At 42.7% G+C, this 16935-nt stretch overlaps 1 protein-coding gene across 1 annotated transcript in view; it reads right to left on the minus strand.

The window, feature by feature from the left end:
- The window catches only part of SCRN1 (secernin 1), a 61018-nt gene that overhangs the window by 18749 nt on the left and 25334 nt on the right, over window positions 1-16935 (minus strand). Inside the window, exons 3-5 of the mRNA XM_074266683.1 lie at window positions 9845-10026; window positions 5473-5675; window positions 204-398 (exon numbers count right to left, since the gene is read on the minus strand). Of these exons, the coding sequence (XP_074122784.1) occupies window positions 204-398; window positions 5473-5675; window positions 9845-10026 (580 nt within the window). The remainder of the gene's footprint in view (window positions 1-203; window positions 399-5472; window positions 5676-9844; window positions 10027-16935) is intronic.

The following is a 16935-nucleotide window of genomic DNA, read 5'->3' on the forward strand; positions in this document are numbered from 1 at the left end:
TAAATACAAGTGTGTACAGTATAAATGAAAGGCGATGTTGAAGGAAAGAGAAAAGGGTGAGAAAGGAGACCGGGAAAGGTTCAGTGAAGGAGGGAGGATGCCAGCTAAGTCTTGCAGAAAATCTGAGAAGTGAAGGAGACTTACTTATTTGTATGTTGCCCAGGAGACCAAACGAGAGAGACTTAAAGGGTGCCTTTACTCACCCTCTTGCTTTTCTAGGCTGTCTTTGACTGAACAACAGCCTGAATAGTCATCTGCTTGAGAAAACACTTCTGAGAAATTGAACTCTTGGTCTGTAGTCCACCAGCCTTGACCTTCAGCATAACTCCTGAGCTCAGGGTGCTCTGCATCAATCTTGGATGTGATGGAAAGCTGGTTACAAATGCACTTCACTCCCTCTACAAAAAGAGTAAAGTTTGTGTTAATTCGAAATACATCTCGAAAGAAGCCATTGGAACCCGAGAACCCCCATTGCCCCTCCCATTTTGGTGCTTAATGATGGGAAGGAAGTAAAACTGGAACGTGTTAAATTGGGTAGATATAAAAAGACACCATCTTGCCCTCTTTCTGGGCAACCTCCATTAAGCAACACAACAGGAAAACTAAAAAACCTAGCCATTCATGACTAAAGAGTATGAAGGAGTGAATAGATAATGCTTAATTGAGCTTAAATTTGCAATTAAAGAAAAATATATGAGGTACTTCCACCATCTGGCTGAAGAGCAGCTAAGCATTTATTACCCTCAGAAAGGTAGAAAATCCTTTTCAAGAGACATGTTTGGCTATTCCGGATAGTTATTTAGGGAAACCACTTGTGGACTTTTGTTATACACACACACACACACACACACACACACACACACACACACACACACACACACACACACACGAAAGAAACCCAGGTCTGGAAAAGTGAATAATGATGAGAAACCCATGCAAAACTAGAAGGCTAAATGAATTGTTTGCCCAATATCACACAGGCTCCAATCTTTTTTTTTTTTTTTTATTCATTTTTCCAAATTATCTCCTCCCTCCCTCCACTCCCTCCCCCCGATGACAGGTAATCCCATACATTTTACATGTGTTACAATATAACCCAGATACAATATATGTGTGTAAATACCATTTTCTTGTTGCACATTAAGTATTAGCTTCCGAAGGTATAAGTAACCTGGGTAGATAGACAGTAGTGCTAACAATTTACATTCACTTCCCAGTGTTCCTTCTCTGAGTGTAGTTGTTTCTGTCCATCATTGATCAACTGGAAGTGAGTTGGCTCTTCTTTATGTTGAAGATTTCCACTTCCAGCAGAATACATCCTCATACAGTATCGTTGTTGAAGTGTATAGTGATCTTCTGGTTCTGCTCATTTCACTCAGCAACAGTTGATGTAAGTCTCTCCAAGCCTCTCTGTATTCCTTCTGCTGGTCATTTCTTACAGAGCAATAATATTCCATAACCTTCATATACCACAACTTACCCAACCATTCTCCAATTGATGGACATCCATTCATCTTCCAGTTTCTGGCCACTACGAAAAGAGCTGCCGCGAACATTTTGGCACATACAGGTCCCTTTCCGCTCTTTAGTATTTCTTTGGGATATAATCCCAGTAGTAGCACTGCTGGGTCAAAGGGTATGCACAGTTTAATAACTTTTTGGGTGTAATTCCAGATTGCTCTCCAGAATGGCTGGATTCTTTCACAACTCCACCAACAATGTATCAGTGTCCCAGTTTTCCCACATCCCCTCCAACATTCATCATTGTTTGTTCCACAGGCTCCAATCTTTAGAGGTGAGATGTGAACTCTGGTCATAAGACCTACACCTGGAGCTAAAAGAGACTTTCAAGCCATCTCATCCAGTCCAACTGTCTCATTTTACAGAGGAAGAAACTGAACCTCGAAAGGTTTAAGGACTTGTTCGTTGTCACACAGCTAATAAACATCCATGGTGGGATTTGATCTGAGCAACTGTCGAGGGTCAATCCTACAATCTACCTCCTTTGCCAGGCCACTTCTCATCAGAATGAACAATACTAGCTAGTCTAAAAAGTTGCTTGTGAATCATGATGTGAACATTCTACACAATAAACTGTGGTGCAGTATCTGAAAGTTCCTCCCATTAGAAAAATAAATGAAGTCCAGCAAAATCTGTATCAAAATATACCCAGACTCTGGATTTCCTGTCCTGTGAATGGTTGGACATCAAGTTCCCCTAACACCCACAAAGCAAATAAAAGAGACTTATTATCCTCATATCTGTACCTCAAAACTCAACATACCCATGAGATAAGTTAGACTTGGGTCTACAAGATACTCTCTAGAGTCAACATAGAGGAAAGGCGGTGTTGTGAAACACAACTATTAGCTAAACACTAGTTTTGTTGAACTGTTTTTCTTTTTCTCCACTCTTTTTTGTTTTTAAAGGGGTTAACTCTCTGGCAAGAGAAAGGTTATACTGGGAAATGTGGGTAACATAAAAACAAAAAATATCAATAAAACTTTATTTGGGAGGCAGCTAGGTGGAGCAGTGGATAGAGCACCAGCCTTGAATTCAGGAGGACCTGAGTTCAAATCTGGTCTCAGACACTTAACACTTCCTAGCTGTGTGACTCTGGGAAAGTCACTTAACCCAGCCTCAGACAAAAAAATAATTAAAAAAAAAATAAAAATTAAAAAAAAATAAATAAAACTTTATTTGGGAGGCAGGTAGGTGGAGCAGTGGATAGAGCACCAGCCTTGAATTCAGGAGAACCTGAGTTCAAATCTGGTCTCAGACACTTAACACTTCCTAGCTGTGTGACTCTGGGCAAGTCACTTAACCCCAGCCTCAGGGGAAAAGAAAAGAATTAAAAAAATTAAAATTAAAAAAATAAAACTTTATTTGACTCTCGAGGGTCAACATATGGAGGGGGTGTCTTATGAGAGGCAATTGTTAGCTAAGCACTGTGGCTAGATCAGTGGTAGTCCTGTTTGCTAATCCCAAAGAACAGGAGATAAGGAAAAACCTAAAATCATAAGCTACAAGAAAACAATTTATCACTTGAAAATGGGAAGCAAAAACCAGGGACTCCTGATGAACAGAATTCTCCATTCTTCCTGCTCTCACTTCCCCATAAAGACAAGCTGCTGACAACAGCGAGCCTCTTTTTGCCTTTTGTCATCAGAGAGGAAAGTAGAAGAGAGCAATTTTTAAAAAAGCAAACTCTCAGGCTGCAGGAATGATTTCCATACAATTCATGCTAAGTTATCCCATAAGCAAACCCTCAGATTTTTCTTCCTTAACTGGGCTGATGCATAGTGGCAATTTGTTAATGTACATTTATCAGGACGTGAATCTGTAATAGGACTTCCTGCAATCAGCCAGTAAAAGCAGCAGCTGCACAACTTCAGTGTTTTTGAAATTAAAAATAGATCTATGGAGAAAAGAGGGAGATGGATTTTAGTTGAATTCTGCTGAAAATGAACTTCTGGAATAGAGATAACCATCACAGCGTTCACTTAATTCTTTTTTCCCCTCTAATTGTTATTTTATATAATTTGTACTTGCACATAACATGCGTGATGTATATATCTATAAATGACAGCTCAGGTGACACCATAGTGCCCCAGAGTGTTAAATCTGAAGTTAGGAACTCCTCTTCAGGAGCTCAAATCCTTCATCCTGTTTGCCCCAGTTTCCTCATCTGTAAAATGAGCTGGAGAAAAAAATGCAGCCTACTCTAGTATTTCAGCCAAGAAAACCCTAAGAGGAGTCATACAGCGCACACACACACACAGAGAGGAAAATGTAAATTTTATCTTTCCATCCCCTGTGCTTAGAAGTGAAGAAGAAGGCAGAGAGATGGTATAATAAAGTAATGACTCGGAGCCAGAGGATTTGATTCAAATTCTGCTTCTGTAAATTTGGACACATCCCTTAACTTCCCTGGGACTCAACTTCCTCATACACAAAATTATGAAACTGGACTAGATGGTGTCTAGTATATTCCATCTCTAAAGCAATGATCTTATGATTCTCGGGCTTGTCAGTTATTTAATAAAGAGAAAGTCGATTTCCATCCATTGAAGGAAAGACTAAATGAGTTGTGAGACAAGGATGTAATGGGATGTTATATTCTGCACTGTAAGAAATGATGAATGTGGTGACGACAAGAAGCATGGGAAGACATAGAAAGTGGAACAAAGTCAAGTCTGCAGAATCAAGAGACTGACATACACAATGACCGCAATGACATAAATTTAAACACCAACAACCGAACAACCAAACAGAATATTGTGAAATTAGAATGACTGAGCTTAGCCCCAAAGTGAGACTGTTGTGAACATGTGGGATTGTGGGGGGGGTGACATTGCAGATAAAATCAGTCTTTCTGTCAGCTAGTTTTGTTGAACTGTTTTTCTTTTTCTCCACTCTTTTGTTCTTAAATGGGTTAGCTCTCCAGCAAGAGGAGGATTATATTGGGAAATGTGGGTAACATAAAAACAAAAGATATCAATAAAACTTTATTTGACAATAAATATAAATGCTCGATGGATTGAGGCAGATTGGTAGGTCATTAAATTGAGCAGACTTTATATTGTATTGAAGTTCTTTTTAATATGCAAATAACTCTGGCTCCCAAAGAACATTCTTTTATACTGAATTGATTCTTTAAAAAAAAAAAAAAAAGACTTAAGATTTGATTGTCCCAGCACATCTATTAGTGAGTATAATCTAAAGTAAGCCATGTTTCCATTCCGGAGTCCCTGAGGACTCTGGGCACCATGCTTTGAATTAGCAGCCCATGAATGTACTCCACGCTCCTATTTGTAGTCTAGATCCATGCTGGGGATGTGTAGAATTAAAATATGAAATACTGGGTACCAAATATCCCTTGGGGGAATATTGTATTGCCCTAGCTACCTGGAACCCTGCAGAATGTCTGTGGCCCCAGGTTGGGATCAGGCACTGTACAGAAAGAAGAACCATAAAGGAGGAACACATTTCCCCAGATAAATCTTCTTCCTTTTTCCTCTTAAAGGCGGCCTGGTAGAGGGGCAAGAGTGTTGATTACCCACAAATTTGCTAAAGGCTGAATAAAGTCAAACTGTATGTTCTGATGTTCCAGATCGCCAAGTGGAATCAAGAGGCAGAATTACAGGAGTTTTATCCCTTTGACTCGGGTTTATCTAGTTGGAGGGAGTGATAATGATGTCATCCTTGTTTAATTTGTGGATTTAGAGGAAGAAGTGGGAGAGGGTACAATCCCTATTGACTGGGAAAAACCCCACAGAGTTTTATCTCCTGTGAAGCAAATCTACATCACCTTGATGTCAAGTGTGTCATTAACCTAATGAAGAGGCAGAGCCCTGAGTGGGTGAGAGACCCAGGAGAGGGGAGTGACTGCACAGTAAGAAATCAGAATCACCCAGGAACTAGGAGGCTGCCAGCTGCACCAGCTCCTTCTTCCTCCTCAGATTCACCAACCTGTGATTTTTTCAGCTGCCCAGTACTTCCCTATGGTCTCCAGCACCCAGGCTTCCTCTCGATCCACAATCAGATACGAGCTTTGGAAAGTGTGACACAAGTTCCCATCCTCATAGTAATTTCCACCTTGCCCGTGCTCTTCCAGCAAGGAGACAATGACCTCAAAGGCTTCCTTGGCGGTGGTCCCTCTTTCTAGACCCAACCTGAAGAGAAAAGAGAAAGTGGGAACCCAGTCCTTTTAATCCACTTTGAGATCTTGGTAATAATCAAGCACTGATAATAATGACTAATATTGTTAACCAGTAATAACTAATAACTATTAATAAATAATAGCTAACATATATATATATATATATATATATATATATATATATATATATATATATAGAGAGAGAGAGAGAGAGAGAGAGAGAGAGAGAGAGAGAGAGAGAGAGAGAGAACTTCAAAATTTGGATTAAATCCAAAATCTAAATCTAAAAGATATAGGTGGGATTTGGACCAAATCCCACCCCTGAGATTCACTAAGCTATATGACCCAAACACATCACTTAACCCTTTTGAGCCTTGCTGTTCTCAACTTTAAAATGGAAATAATGGCACTTGCTATATCTCTCTCACAAGGTTATTGAGACTCAAACATATATAAAATACGCTGTAAATTTTACATTAGTCTATGTATAAGTTATTAAAATAAAAGAATTCCTCCCCTTTCATTGAAAAAGCTTTTTTTTAAACTGGGCTATTCCAGATACTAAAAAGAATGTGACATTTATTCCCATAACAGGCTTATTTTCATGCTCAAATAATTGTTCATTGGAGTGCCTGACACTTTCTAATTTAAGCTCTCCTAAGAAGACTTTGTTTCACAGTAATGATTGGGAAGATGTATGATAAAACTTGGAATGAATTACATAAGAATAAGCTCATTGGCAAATGGACTTAAGGGGGCAATCCTGTTAATAGATGTCTCCTTTTCTAGATAGGGATTATGGGAGAGAATCTATTTCTTCAAAAAGTCGAATTATGGGAGGTTTGTGATGTGGAAGAGGGATTAGCTTGGATATGCTTGGCCCCCAAGGACAGAATTCTGACATCAGAAGGCTGTTGGCAAGCTTGCCTCTTGGCAAGAGAGGTGAGGAACTAGGGGAGCAGAAGGACATTTTCAAAGATGATCCACACCTTGTTTTGTTTTGCTTGATTATATTGTTTATAAGGCAGGGCTTTGGCTTGTGGTAGGAGAGTTGATTAATAATGACAGTAATGGGGAGAGAACAACAAAAAAAAAGTCAATGAAACATTTTTTAAAATATACAGAAGTTCAGAAGGAGCCAAAAACAAGCAGGGCAGTTTTGGTCCTACCCACTTAAATTTAATATACACATAATTAAAAAGGCTGTATAAGATAGAAATTCCCTGTAGTGCCCCAGAAGCCTGCCTCTTTCAGATCATTCCAAATGATTAATAATCCTCCTAAAAGATGACGTTCAGAAGATATGGTTATCCACAAAATAACCAAATCTTCAGTAAAGTGGAGCACTTTATTCTAGCTCCAAGCATGGCGATGTGGAACCACTGCACACGTGCTTATAAAGTCTTTCCAGGCTGTCATTTTCTAGGAGGTCCATTTCCAATGCTCCGAATTCCTTCTTCATCCAAGCCTACAATCCCTCCATGGGAGTGATTAGCAAGGGACAGAAGTAAGACTAGGTGGTTTGAGATTAAATTCTCACCCTGTAGTCCATCCCCAAATCCGATCGGCCCCCAAAATCCCTTTCAACTACAGCGTATCAACATTAATCTCTTCTAAAGAACTGGTATGTATAAAAATATTAGAGCAGCTCTTTTTGTAGCAGCAAAGAGCTGAAAATGAAGGATGTGCTCAACCATTTGAGGATAATAAGTTATGGTGCATGAATGTGACAGACTAATGTGGTATAAGAAGCAACCTATGAAAGGATAAAATGGATAGCATCAAAGAAAGCGGGAAAGATCTGTATGAACTGATGAAGAATGGAGAACTTATACAATACCAACAATGGGTTCATATAGACCTGGTTTGAGCTCAGGGATATCCCAAAATATCCCCTCTATCTTTGGCTCATGGTCCCCACCCAGCATTTACTCTCGCAAAATCTCCAAACTTAGCATCTAGAGTTTATGTTTGGGTTCCCAACATGTGGACAACAGGATCCCAGCTCCCCTCGTGGCAAAAACTAGGTATTAGATAGCAAGTGCTCTGGGCACAGTATCACGTGGTCCTGGTCTCCCCAGGCCCTGCCATAGGGCCCCCCACAGAAGACTCTTCAAAGAATTCTTCAGTTGTACTAAAAGCAACCAGAAGAAGGTCAATGCCAGTAACTCAGCCTTCTATGCTCTCTCACGGGAAAATGCCAGGGATGAGCCAGCAGGGGAGTGAGAACAATGTGGCCATTGCCAGCCTGCGAACTTGACACCCCATTCTTTTACTGAACAAGGTGCCGGAGCAAGAATGGGGCTGGTAACTGTGAGAACCCCGGGGTGATTGGCTTGTTTGTGCCTTCAGACTTGATACTAATCAGTGCCCTAAATCATTCAGTGAGGCCCAATGAAAAAAGGAGAAAAGGTACAAATGTATGTCACTGCAGAGCCTCAGGAGGTGGCAAGAGTGACATGTCACAGGCTCCTTTCCCTCTGAACATGACACGTAGGGGAGCTCTTGCCCCGGCCGAGGTCTCCTGGCCGGAGCATCAGCTGTAAAATGCTCCTTCTCGCAAGGAAAGTCTCCACTCTGCCTTCTGATCTTCCCCCCGAGCCGTCAGCTTCGGCTCACACATTACAGGGCGGGTATGAGAAAGCTAAGACGGACCCCCTGGTGCTTTTCACCACATCAGTGGGTGCTGCCTTTGTCATTTCAGCTGCCGGCTTAGAACAGCTACAGGAAAAGGTCCCTCCGATCCACCAAGCAGGAGGCATTTATCTCTGAAGCACTTAATGTGACAGGAACTGTGCAGGTGAGGAACTGAGAGGGGCAGGTGTGCGACCAAATCCATCTTCCTGCCAAAAACTGGCAAAAAACTAACCTGGAACTCAGTGACGGTGAACTCTCGCCTGGATCTGGATACCTCAGACCAGACCTTCCATTTGCAAAATGAGGATGGTGCCCCAGAAACGTTTGCTCTTGTTTGTAAAGGTTTTGGATGGAAGGTATGGCACAAATAGGCAGCTGGGGGCACTGCAGGGGATAGAGGTCAAATCTGACCTCAGACACTTACTACTAGCTGGGTGACCCTAGGCAAATCACTTTTCTCTATTTGCCTCAGTTTCCTCATCTGTAAAATGAACTGGAGAAAGAAATGGCCAATCACTGCAGTATTTCTGCCATGAAAACCCCAAATGGGGTCCCAGACAGTCGGACCCTCATGAATCTCCAGTCCAATGTACTTATAGAAGAGGAAAATAAGCCCCTTGTGGAGAAGTCTCCCCACTTAGACTAGATGATTACTGGCAGTCTTTTCAGCTCTGAATCTTTGATCTTATATTCTTAAAGGCTTAGCTAGGCCCAGAACTCGGCTTTCCTACCTCTCCATCTGGCGGGATGAACGACTGAATCCTGCTGATTTCATCCCATTGCTTCATAAAATGTAAAAAAACAAACTTGAGAATATATTTGACACTATCCCTTCATATCTTGTGAGGGGTGCAAGAAGTAGAGAGGAAAGAAAGAATTTTGTTGTTGAGGATACATGGGTCACAAAGAAGGAACAGAGCTTTATGACCCAAAGTAATCCTCTCCACATATTCCCTCCCAGTTTTACAAAGAAGGAAATTGAGACCCATAAAAGGTAAGGGGCTTGCCCAGAGTCTTAGAGAAAATGTAGGTTAAAATCAGTATCTCATCTCTCTATGATCTTTGAATAGAGTCAGCCCTCCCTCCCAAAGTCCAATGCAGCATTCTTTCCATGGCACCATTTTGCGCCATTAGAAAAGTGGGTGGAGTGGTCCAAACCCCTGAGTAAGGGAGGCAGAACAGGAGCCGGAAAGACCTGGATTCCAGTTTACCATCCCAGAGAAGCCATCCTACTTTTCTGAGACTCAGATTTCCCATCTACAAAGTGGGGTAAAGAGAAGGGAACCTTTGAGGTTCAGATCTCCTTCCTACCTCAAGCCCTGCACTAAATAGGATATTTGTAAAGTGCTTATCACAGTTCCTGGCATGTTGTAGGTGCTTGATAAATGGATATTTTTTTCCTTCTTATATACACAAGGCAATAAATAATCAGGTCAATGCCTAACACTCAGGGTATGTCATGCATTTGTCTGTCTCTCTCTTGGATGACAAACCCAACCCCCCATTCCTTTTCCCACCTCTCTTTCTCTGTGAAACCCCACCTACCTCACCAGATCCATCCCTAGTAAGGCTTCGTTCTCAGGGGCTGGCTCTCTGGTACTGATGGCTTCATTGGCGATGCAAACCCCATGCTCGTTGGCTCCCATTTCTGCTCCCCAAAGCCAGGCGGGCCTGCTGATCACAATGGCGTGTGTCCTCGGGACTTGGTCAATTGAAATGTATGTGCACTAAGAAAGGAAGAAGACAAGAGGGAGAGTTCGGTTCAGTTTAATGGCATTTTTAAGGGATTTTTTAAAATTAAAGCTTTTTATTTACAAAACATATGAGGAGGTAATTTTTCAACACTGACCCTTGCAAAGCTTTCTGTTCCAAATTTTCCCTCCTTCCCCCACCCCCTCCTCTAGATGGAGGCAGTCCCATACATGTTAAATATGTTTAACATTTTTAAGGCCTTGGTGTGAGCCACGTGCTCTCCTAGAGACAAGAAGACAAAAAGGCAATAGATTCTACCCTCAAGGAGATTGCATTCTATGGGACTGGCCCAGACAAACCCTTCATTTGTTCTCAAAAGGAAATCTAATTCCGCCTACAATCAATCAATAAGCTTTTATAAAGCACTGACTGTGCCAGGCAATGTGAGCACCCAAACCAGGTCTTACCTGGAGGTACCTCACTCCTGCCCTCTCTGTGTAATGTTCTGTATCAGCAAACACTAAGAAGACAGTATCAGCAAACACTAAGAAGCCAATCACCCCCCCCCCACACACACACACACACACACACGCACAGAGGTACCATTCCTAGCACAGTGGCCAAATGTCTCTCCTCTCTGGGATACTGTGACAAAAAAGGGATTGAGTTAGAAGGATGGGACTTGGAGAGGTAAAAGGGACCCTGACTTTTCTCATCTACAAACCAAAAGACAGAGGGTAGAGGAGGGATGATGGGAGGGAAGAGATGATCACAATAATAGCTTTGGTTCATGCTTCCTCTCCCTTCTCCCGAAACCAGAAGGCCATGAAGAGAAAACCATGTCAGTGGCTTCCAGACACCGCCCCCCCCAATAGAAATGCCCATTAAGGAGAAGAAAATGAAAACTCTTTGAGGAAAGGATTTGGATGGGGCCCCTTCCAGATCCTAAAGTCTATAAGCTCCTGCAGGAGCTTGATTTAAAGCAGCCCCCATGATGAGTGAACCAAAGAACCCACAATGTACCTTGGCTAGAGCAAGGCTGATTTAGATTTCAGATTCAGAGGAAGATGGCAGAAAAGGACGTGTCCTGTCAACAGCACAAAGCTACTTGATGAGGGGAAAATAGATGACTGTAATGGCACAGTTTTAGCTTTAAATCCTAAGACTCTATGAAGCCTGTGAATTCTGCAGCGGGCTCGGCATGAGTTCCAGTTGAGTTTGAGGCCATACTTTAAGGACCCACAATTCCACCAATGTGAGGTAGCTCCCGGTCATAGGCCCCTCGACAACTAAATCGACTTAAAAAGGAATCCCTGGACTGACCCTCAGATGAGACCCTACCTTGAATTCCCAACCTCCCAAAGCTCATCTACAGCTGAATAGCCCTCCTTCCTAGCCAGCTATTCCTCTCTTAAATTCCTGTAATCAGCTTTCCACATCCCCCATTTTATTAAATCTGCTATCTCAACTGTCACTAAGTATATTCTTTTGGGAAATTCTATTTTTCAACAAGCATTTACTAAGCACTTACTATGTGTCAGGCACTATACTAGGCACTTGGGATATAAAGATGTAAGAAATTCTCCATCCTCAAGAAGTTTAAGGGTTAATATTTAGGGGTTAATTTATTGTTTCACTATCAGGTTTGAGTTAATTCCCATTCAATTTATAAACCACCTACTATGTGCAATTTGACCCTACTTGATGTTAGAGATACAAAGAAAAACAATACCCAGTCCCTACCCCCAGAAAACTTACCTAGTGACAACTAGGTAAAGTCCAATACTTCATTCTTATTCCCCCATAGTGCCTAGTACAAGACTGGATGCATAATAGGTGCTCAATATATGCTAATTGGTTGATAAAACATAGAAAAATAAATCAAGAAAACCACAGTCCTGGAGAGTAGGAGTTCTCAGCCATTTTGTATTATGGCTTCCTCTGAAGATCAAGTCTGAGGAAGCCCACGGACTCCTTCTCAAAATCATGCTTTTAAGAACAAAATACACAGATGTGTCCCGGAAACCAATTCTAATGAAATTATCAAAATATCAAAAACTATCAAAAAACAAAATAAGTTACAGCCAAGAACTCTTCGGAAATTAGGATGTCAATGGGACATGTTATTTCAGACCAAACAGAGAGGTGAAAAAAACATAGTGATCACGGACAGCTTTGTTTACAGCTTGTAAAAATCTGGAGTTGCTCTTTTTAAATGCAGAGTTGGCTGGGAAAATCTCTGCCATGGATGGAGTCCAGCAAGGCTGAAAAGGGCAGATCAGAGCCAAAGATGGCCCGTCCGGGGGGGAATCGCCTCTTACTGACGACACATTTGACAGCCCTTTGCCAGAAGAAGTCCTGGAGGTGTCAGGTCCCAGTTCCCAGTCTGGCCTGTGACTGAGGGGAAAAAAGCATTTATTATATATGGGGCAGAGTTCACGAGGATCGGTAAGACCCAGTTTGGCAGAAGCACAGAACGTCGGAGCTGGAAGGACTTCGAGTACAGCGGTCGTCTGGTGACGTCCTTGGATCCCTCCTCTTTGTGATATTGATGGAACAGCCAAAGATTAAAGGCGGGATGGATGGGGAGAGGATGTTTGGACTGGATGCAAATGGAAGCAGCCTCATAAACTTTGGAAAAGGAGATGCCTTGTGTCCCTTTGGTTGGTTTGAGCATTGTGGGCTTGGCCCTAGAAAAGACCCCAGGGGCGTTCTTTTACAGAAAAGTAAACTGAGACCCAGAAAAAAATGACTTGCCTCAGCTCCCAGAGGGAGTAAATGACTATGGTAAGATGACTGTCCTTTGCTTCTTTTTGATCCCCCAGCACTTAGCACAATGCCTGACACAGAGTAGGTGCTGATGAAATTTTGAGGGGAATTGAACCTTAGTTCTCTGCTACGATATCCAATCCATTTTCAACTACACCATGTTGCCTTGTTAAAATGTTTATACATATATATGTATATATATGCATGTGTGTGTGTATATATATATATGTATATGTATATATACACATATAAAAACACATTTTCTATATATAAACTATAAACTCTACATTTATAGTTTATATACACTCTATAAATGGTTATCTGTATTATTATACATCTGTGCCTTTCTGTGTTGTTTTACTTCTTATTTTGTAAGGCCTTTGTTTTGTTCTTTATTTTGTTGGTGGTTAAGTTTGTAATTTTTAGAAGTTAGCTAAATTAAAAACTCCAACATGTGACCAAGAAATCTGCTTCCCAGGTCACAAGCCTAGTGAGGATAAACTAAAAAACATTCCCAGTGGAAATAAGGAAAGGTCTTCGGAAGCATCCTAGCTTTTGCCTCATTATCTCATCTCTCCCAGGATGGATACAGGCCCTCTGTCTCAGCCTCCCACCAAACTGGTCCAGCTGTGCAGCTAGCCCGGGGAGGGGGGGGCAACCAGGGAGGGGGGGGGGCACCCACCCAGGCGCTAACAATGGAGCCAATCAGGGCATCAGAGGTAGGATTTGAATCCAAGTTCCCTGACTCTAGAGCCACTGAAGACTTGAACCAGGAACCGAATAAACTGACTCTGTGTGTGTGTGTGTGTGTGTGTGTGTGTGTGTGTGTGTGTGTGTGTGTATGTGTGTGTGTGTGTGTGTGTATGTGTGTGTGTGTGTGTGTGTGTGTGTTTGTTTAAAATTCCTTCTTTATTTTGAGGTACTCATCTTTGAGCCCATTGAAAGGAATTTGTAAATAATAAATTTAATTTTGAAAAATTGCAAAGCTAATAGCCAGCAATCAAAAGAAATAATTAAGTTCTTACAACATAAAGACTAAAATCACACAGAAAATCCTTGACTGGCTGTGTGACTTTGCCTCAGTCACTTTATGGAAGTCAATTTCCTCAGCTCCAAAAGGACTGATCGAGTTAAAGTCATCTTTGAGTTTCCTTCCATCCTATGAGCCCATGAACACCTGGAGAAAGAAGCCTAAAAACAGCTGAAAATCAGATTGCAAAGATCATGGCACCCAACAGAAGCCAGAAACACAAAAGGCAATTCTTCCAGAGGAAGTCCTTATTGTTTCATGGGCTCCTGACAATCCTGGCCTCCCCCTTACACATTCCAGTAGCCGGTATTCCTGGGTACTGTCCAATGAAAGGAGGAATGGAGCCCTCAGGACAATAGATTTGTTTAATGAATGAAAAAAACACGTTGTGTCATTCCTACTGTACTTGGATGGGTGAAGAAAATCCTGGCACTGCCAGCAGGGCCGTTGGGGATCAGTCTGATGAGTCAGTCAAACTTCCTAGTCTAAGAAACAACGGCAGGACATGAATGGCAGACGCGGAGATGAGAAGGGACGTGAAGGAATCACTGCCGAGCTTTTTGTCCTTGGGCAAAGCCCTGACAAATGGCACTGACAACTTGGGTGAGGTAGTTTTCTGGCTTGATCAGCCCAGAGCACCCGGTACCATGGTGGGTGCCCACATTCTGGGAAGGACGCTCAGAGGCACTGCCCAGGGGAGGCCTCCAGCAGGTGCCATTAATAAGAGCTGGTGAAAGGAACTGGACTGATTTAACTGAAGAAGGAAAGGCTCAAGGGAAAAAACACAACTCTCTGAAGGGTAAACCTGAGAAGGAGGACCAGCCCTGTTCTTCCTGGCCTGAGAGCAGAAACTAAGAGCCAGTTTTAGGCTTGATACCGGGAGGGAAATCCTAATAATTAGCACCATCCCTAAATGGCCAGGCTGGTTTGGGCCTCCTTCCTCACTGGGAGTTATCAAGCCCTCTCACTCTATAATATTATAGAGGAAAGTCCCAAACTATCCCCCCTCACTGCCTACATTATAGAGGGAAATCCCAATCTATCTAATGCTGACATTCTCTGAAGCTGACTTATTGATGGGCCATCCAAGGCCAAACAGAATCACGGCAGGGTCTGCCACCTCCCACCTTCTGTAGAGGGGAGAATTTTTTTTAATTGGTGCTTTGAGATCATACAAGGTGGAAGACCATAGAAGGCAAAGCAGCAGGGGAAGGAGGAGCCACTGGACACCTCTTGCTGCGATCCTTCACTCACTGGAAATGTTTGGGGGCTGGGGGATTGAGGAAGAGTAATTGTGAGGGTGTTATTTCTGATTCTGCTGAAGCTATATCCAGCTCCTTGTACAATTGATGAGGATAAAGTGACAAGGGTCATTCTAATTGTAAGCAGCAATTTCACAAGCTGAAATGTTGAGAGGGAAGCTAGAATTTATGAATGGAAATTTAGCGCCTCCCCTAAGGGGAGCCTGTCCCAGTGGTCTCAAAACCATCAAATCTAATCTTCTCACAGTGGTTTTGAGACCACTGGGACAGGCTCCCCTTAGGGGAGGCGCTAAATTTCCAAAACATATTTGTGGGAAAATGCTGACAAAAATGATTTTTGAAGGTTGGTACAACTGTGTCCCCAAATAATGCTTTGTCTACCACTAGCTTGTTTTTTCCCTGATAATAAAATAACACATTGCCCTGACTTCCTGATACGCCAGTTGGCCAGACCACCCAAAATGAGAACCTGCTCCCAGAAGGGCACTTAGGAGCACAGTCTCCCCTCCAGCGGGAGCACCCCCTCCTGCTGAATGCACCTGTGTCTATGTGCTCCCAAACACAGAACTGCCCATATATGACCCACACTCTGGTAGTGTGTGTGCCTGACTTGTAGGCAGGATCCCTCTCTCTCTTCCTCCTCTTCCCCCTTTCCCTCACTCCTTGCCGTGAGACTTTGCCCTGAACTGATTCCCACTGTTTTACCTGCTACTCTTGGCACCTGAACTCACTGAGGGATTGCTTTCCCCCAATGTCCCTGCCTGGCCCATGGGCCTTTCCTTCAACCTAAAGTGTGCACCTGGACAAGGGCTTAACCTAAGGGCAGGCGCCCCTCTCTTAGGGCAGCGGGGCATGATAAGCTGGGTGTAGAAAGCAAGGATCAAGAAGGGGACCTTCTGTCCTCCCAGGAGGGACTCCCTTAGGCCAAAGGACTGTTACAATGACCTTGTTCAACATCTGGATAGCTAGATATTAAAAATGAGAAAGTAACTTCATTGGGGACCCCTCCTCAAACTCTAGTCAGCACTAGCTAATTCATTATGGTTTTATAAGGGGTAATGATTGCTAGTAACTATTTATTTTTAATATAATCATCTGGCAATATATATCTAGTCAATCACCTGCTAATAGGTATAAGAATAAGCAATGTATTCATCCATATTTTAAATCAGTCACACAGGAATATAGAATATAATAGTTTTAATGAGAGTTTTAATGGACTGCCCACTACTTGTTTACCAATTATGGAGCTCACTTGTGCAACCCCAAGAACACTGACGAGATAGCTCTAGCCTGTTTTGCGCAGATTCCATGTCCCAACCAAGCATGGGGGGATGGCAGGGTGTGGAAAGTCTCCCCGCAATGTGTTATTGAAGCCTATGGATAGTTTGTACCGTCTCCTCCCACCTACCCCAAGAAGGCCATATTTGAACCCAGGTTTTCCTGACGCCCGGCCTGGGGCTGTCTGTTGCACTCTGTGTAGTCCTAAGTACTTTATTTTACGCATTTAAATCTGGGGAGAGCTCAGCAGACTTTGAGAGTCCATGTCCCAAAAGGGGTTCAGGCCCAGAGCATAAGGCCCAGCAGGGGAAGGCTAGGCTCCATATACTGACACTATTAAGAGTCCTCTCTAATTCAGCTTGGGAACAGGTCTTTATCTGCAGCTGCGAGATTGGGACTGAAAGGCCTGAGACCACCATGAGTGACAGCACAGATGAATGATGTGGGGGGGGTTACATGGGGCCTTCTGAATGGCAAGGAAGGCCACACCCCCACCTTGTTTTCTGGCTTCTACATCCTTGTTTGCTTGTCGTCTCCTCCATTAGATGAAGAGTTCCCCTGGGTGCAGGGATTGGGCCTTTGCCTTTATTTGTATCCTCAGT

This window comes from Sminthopsis crassicaudata, chromosome 5, assembly GCF_048593235.1.
Source record: "Sminthopsis crassicaudata isolate SCR6 chromosome 5, ASM4859323v1, whole genome shotgun sequence".
Taxonomy (NCBI): domain Eukaryota; kingdom Metazoa; phylum Chordata; class Mammalia; order Dasyuromorphia; family Dasyuridae; genus Sminthopsis; species Sminthopsis crassicaudata.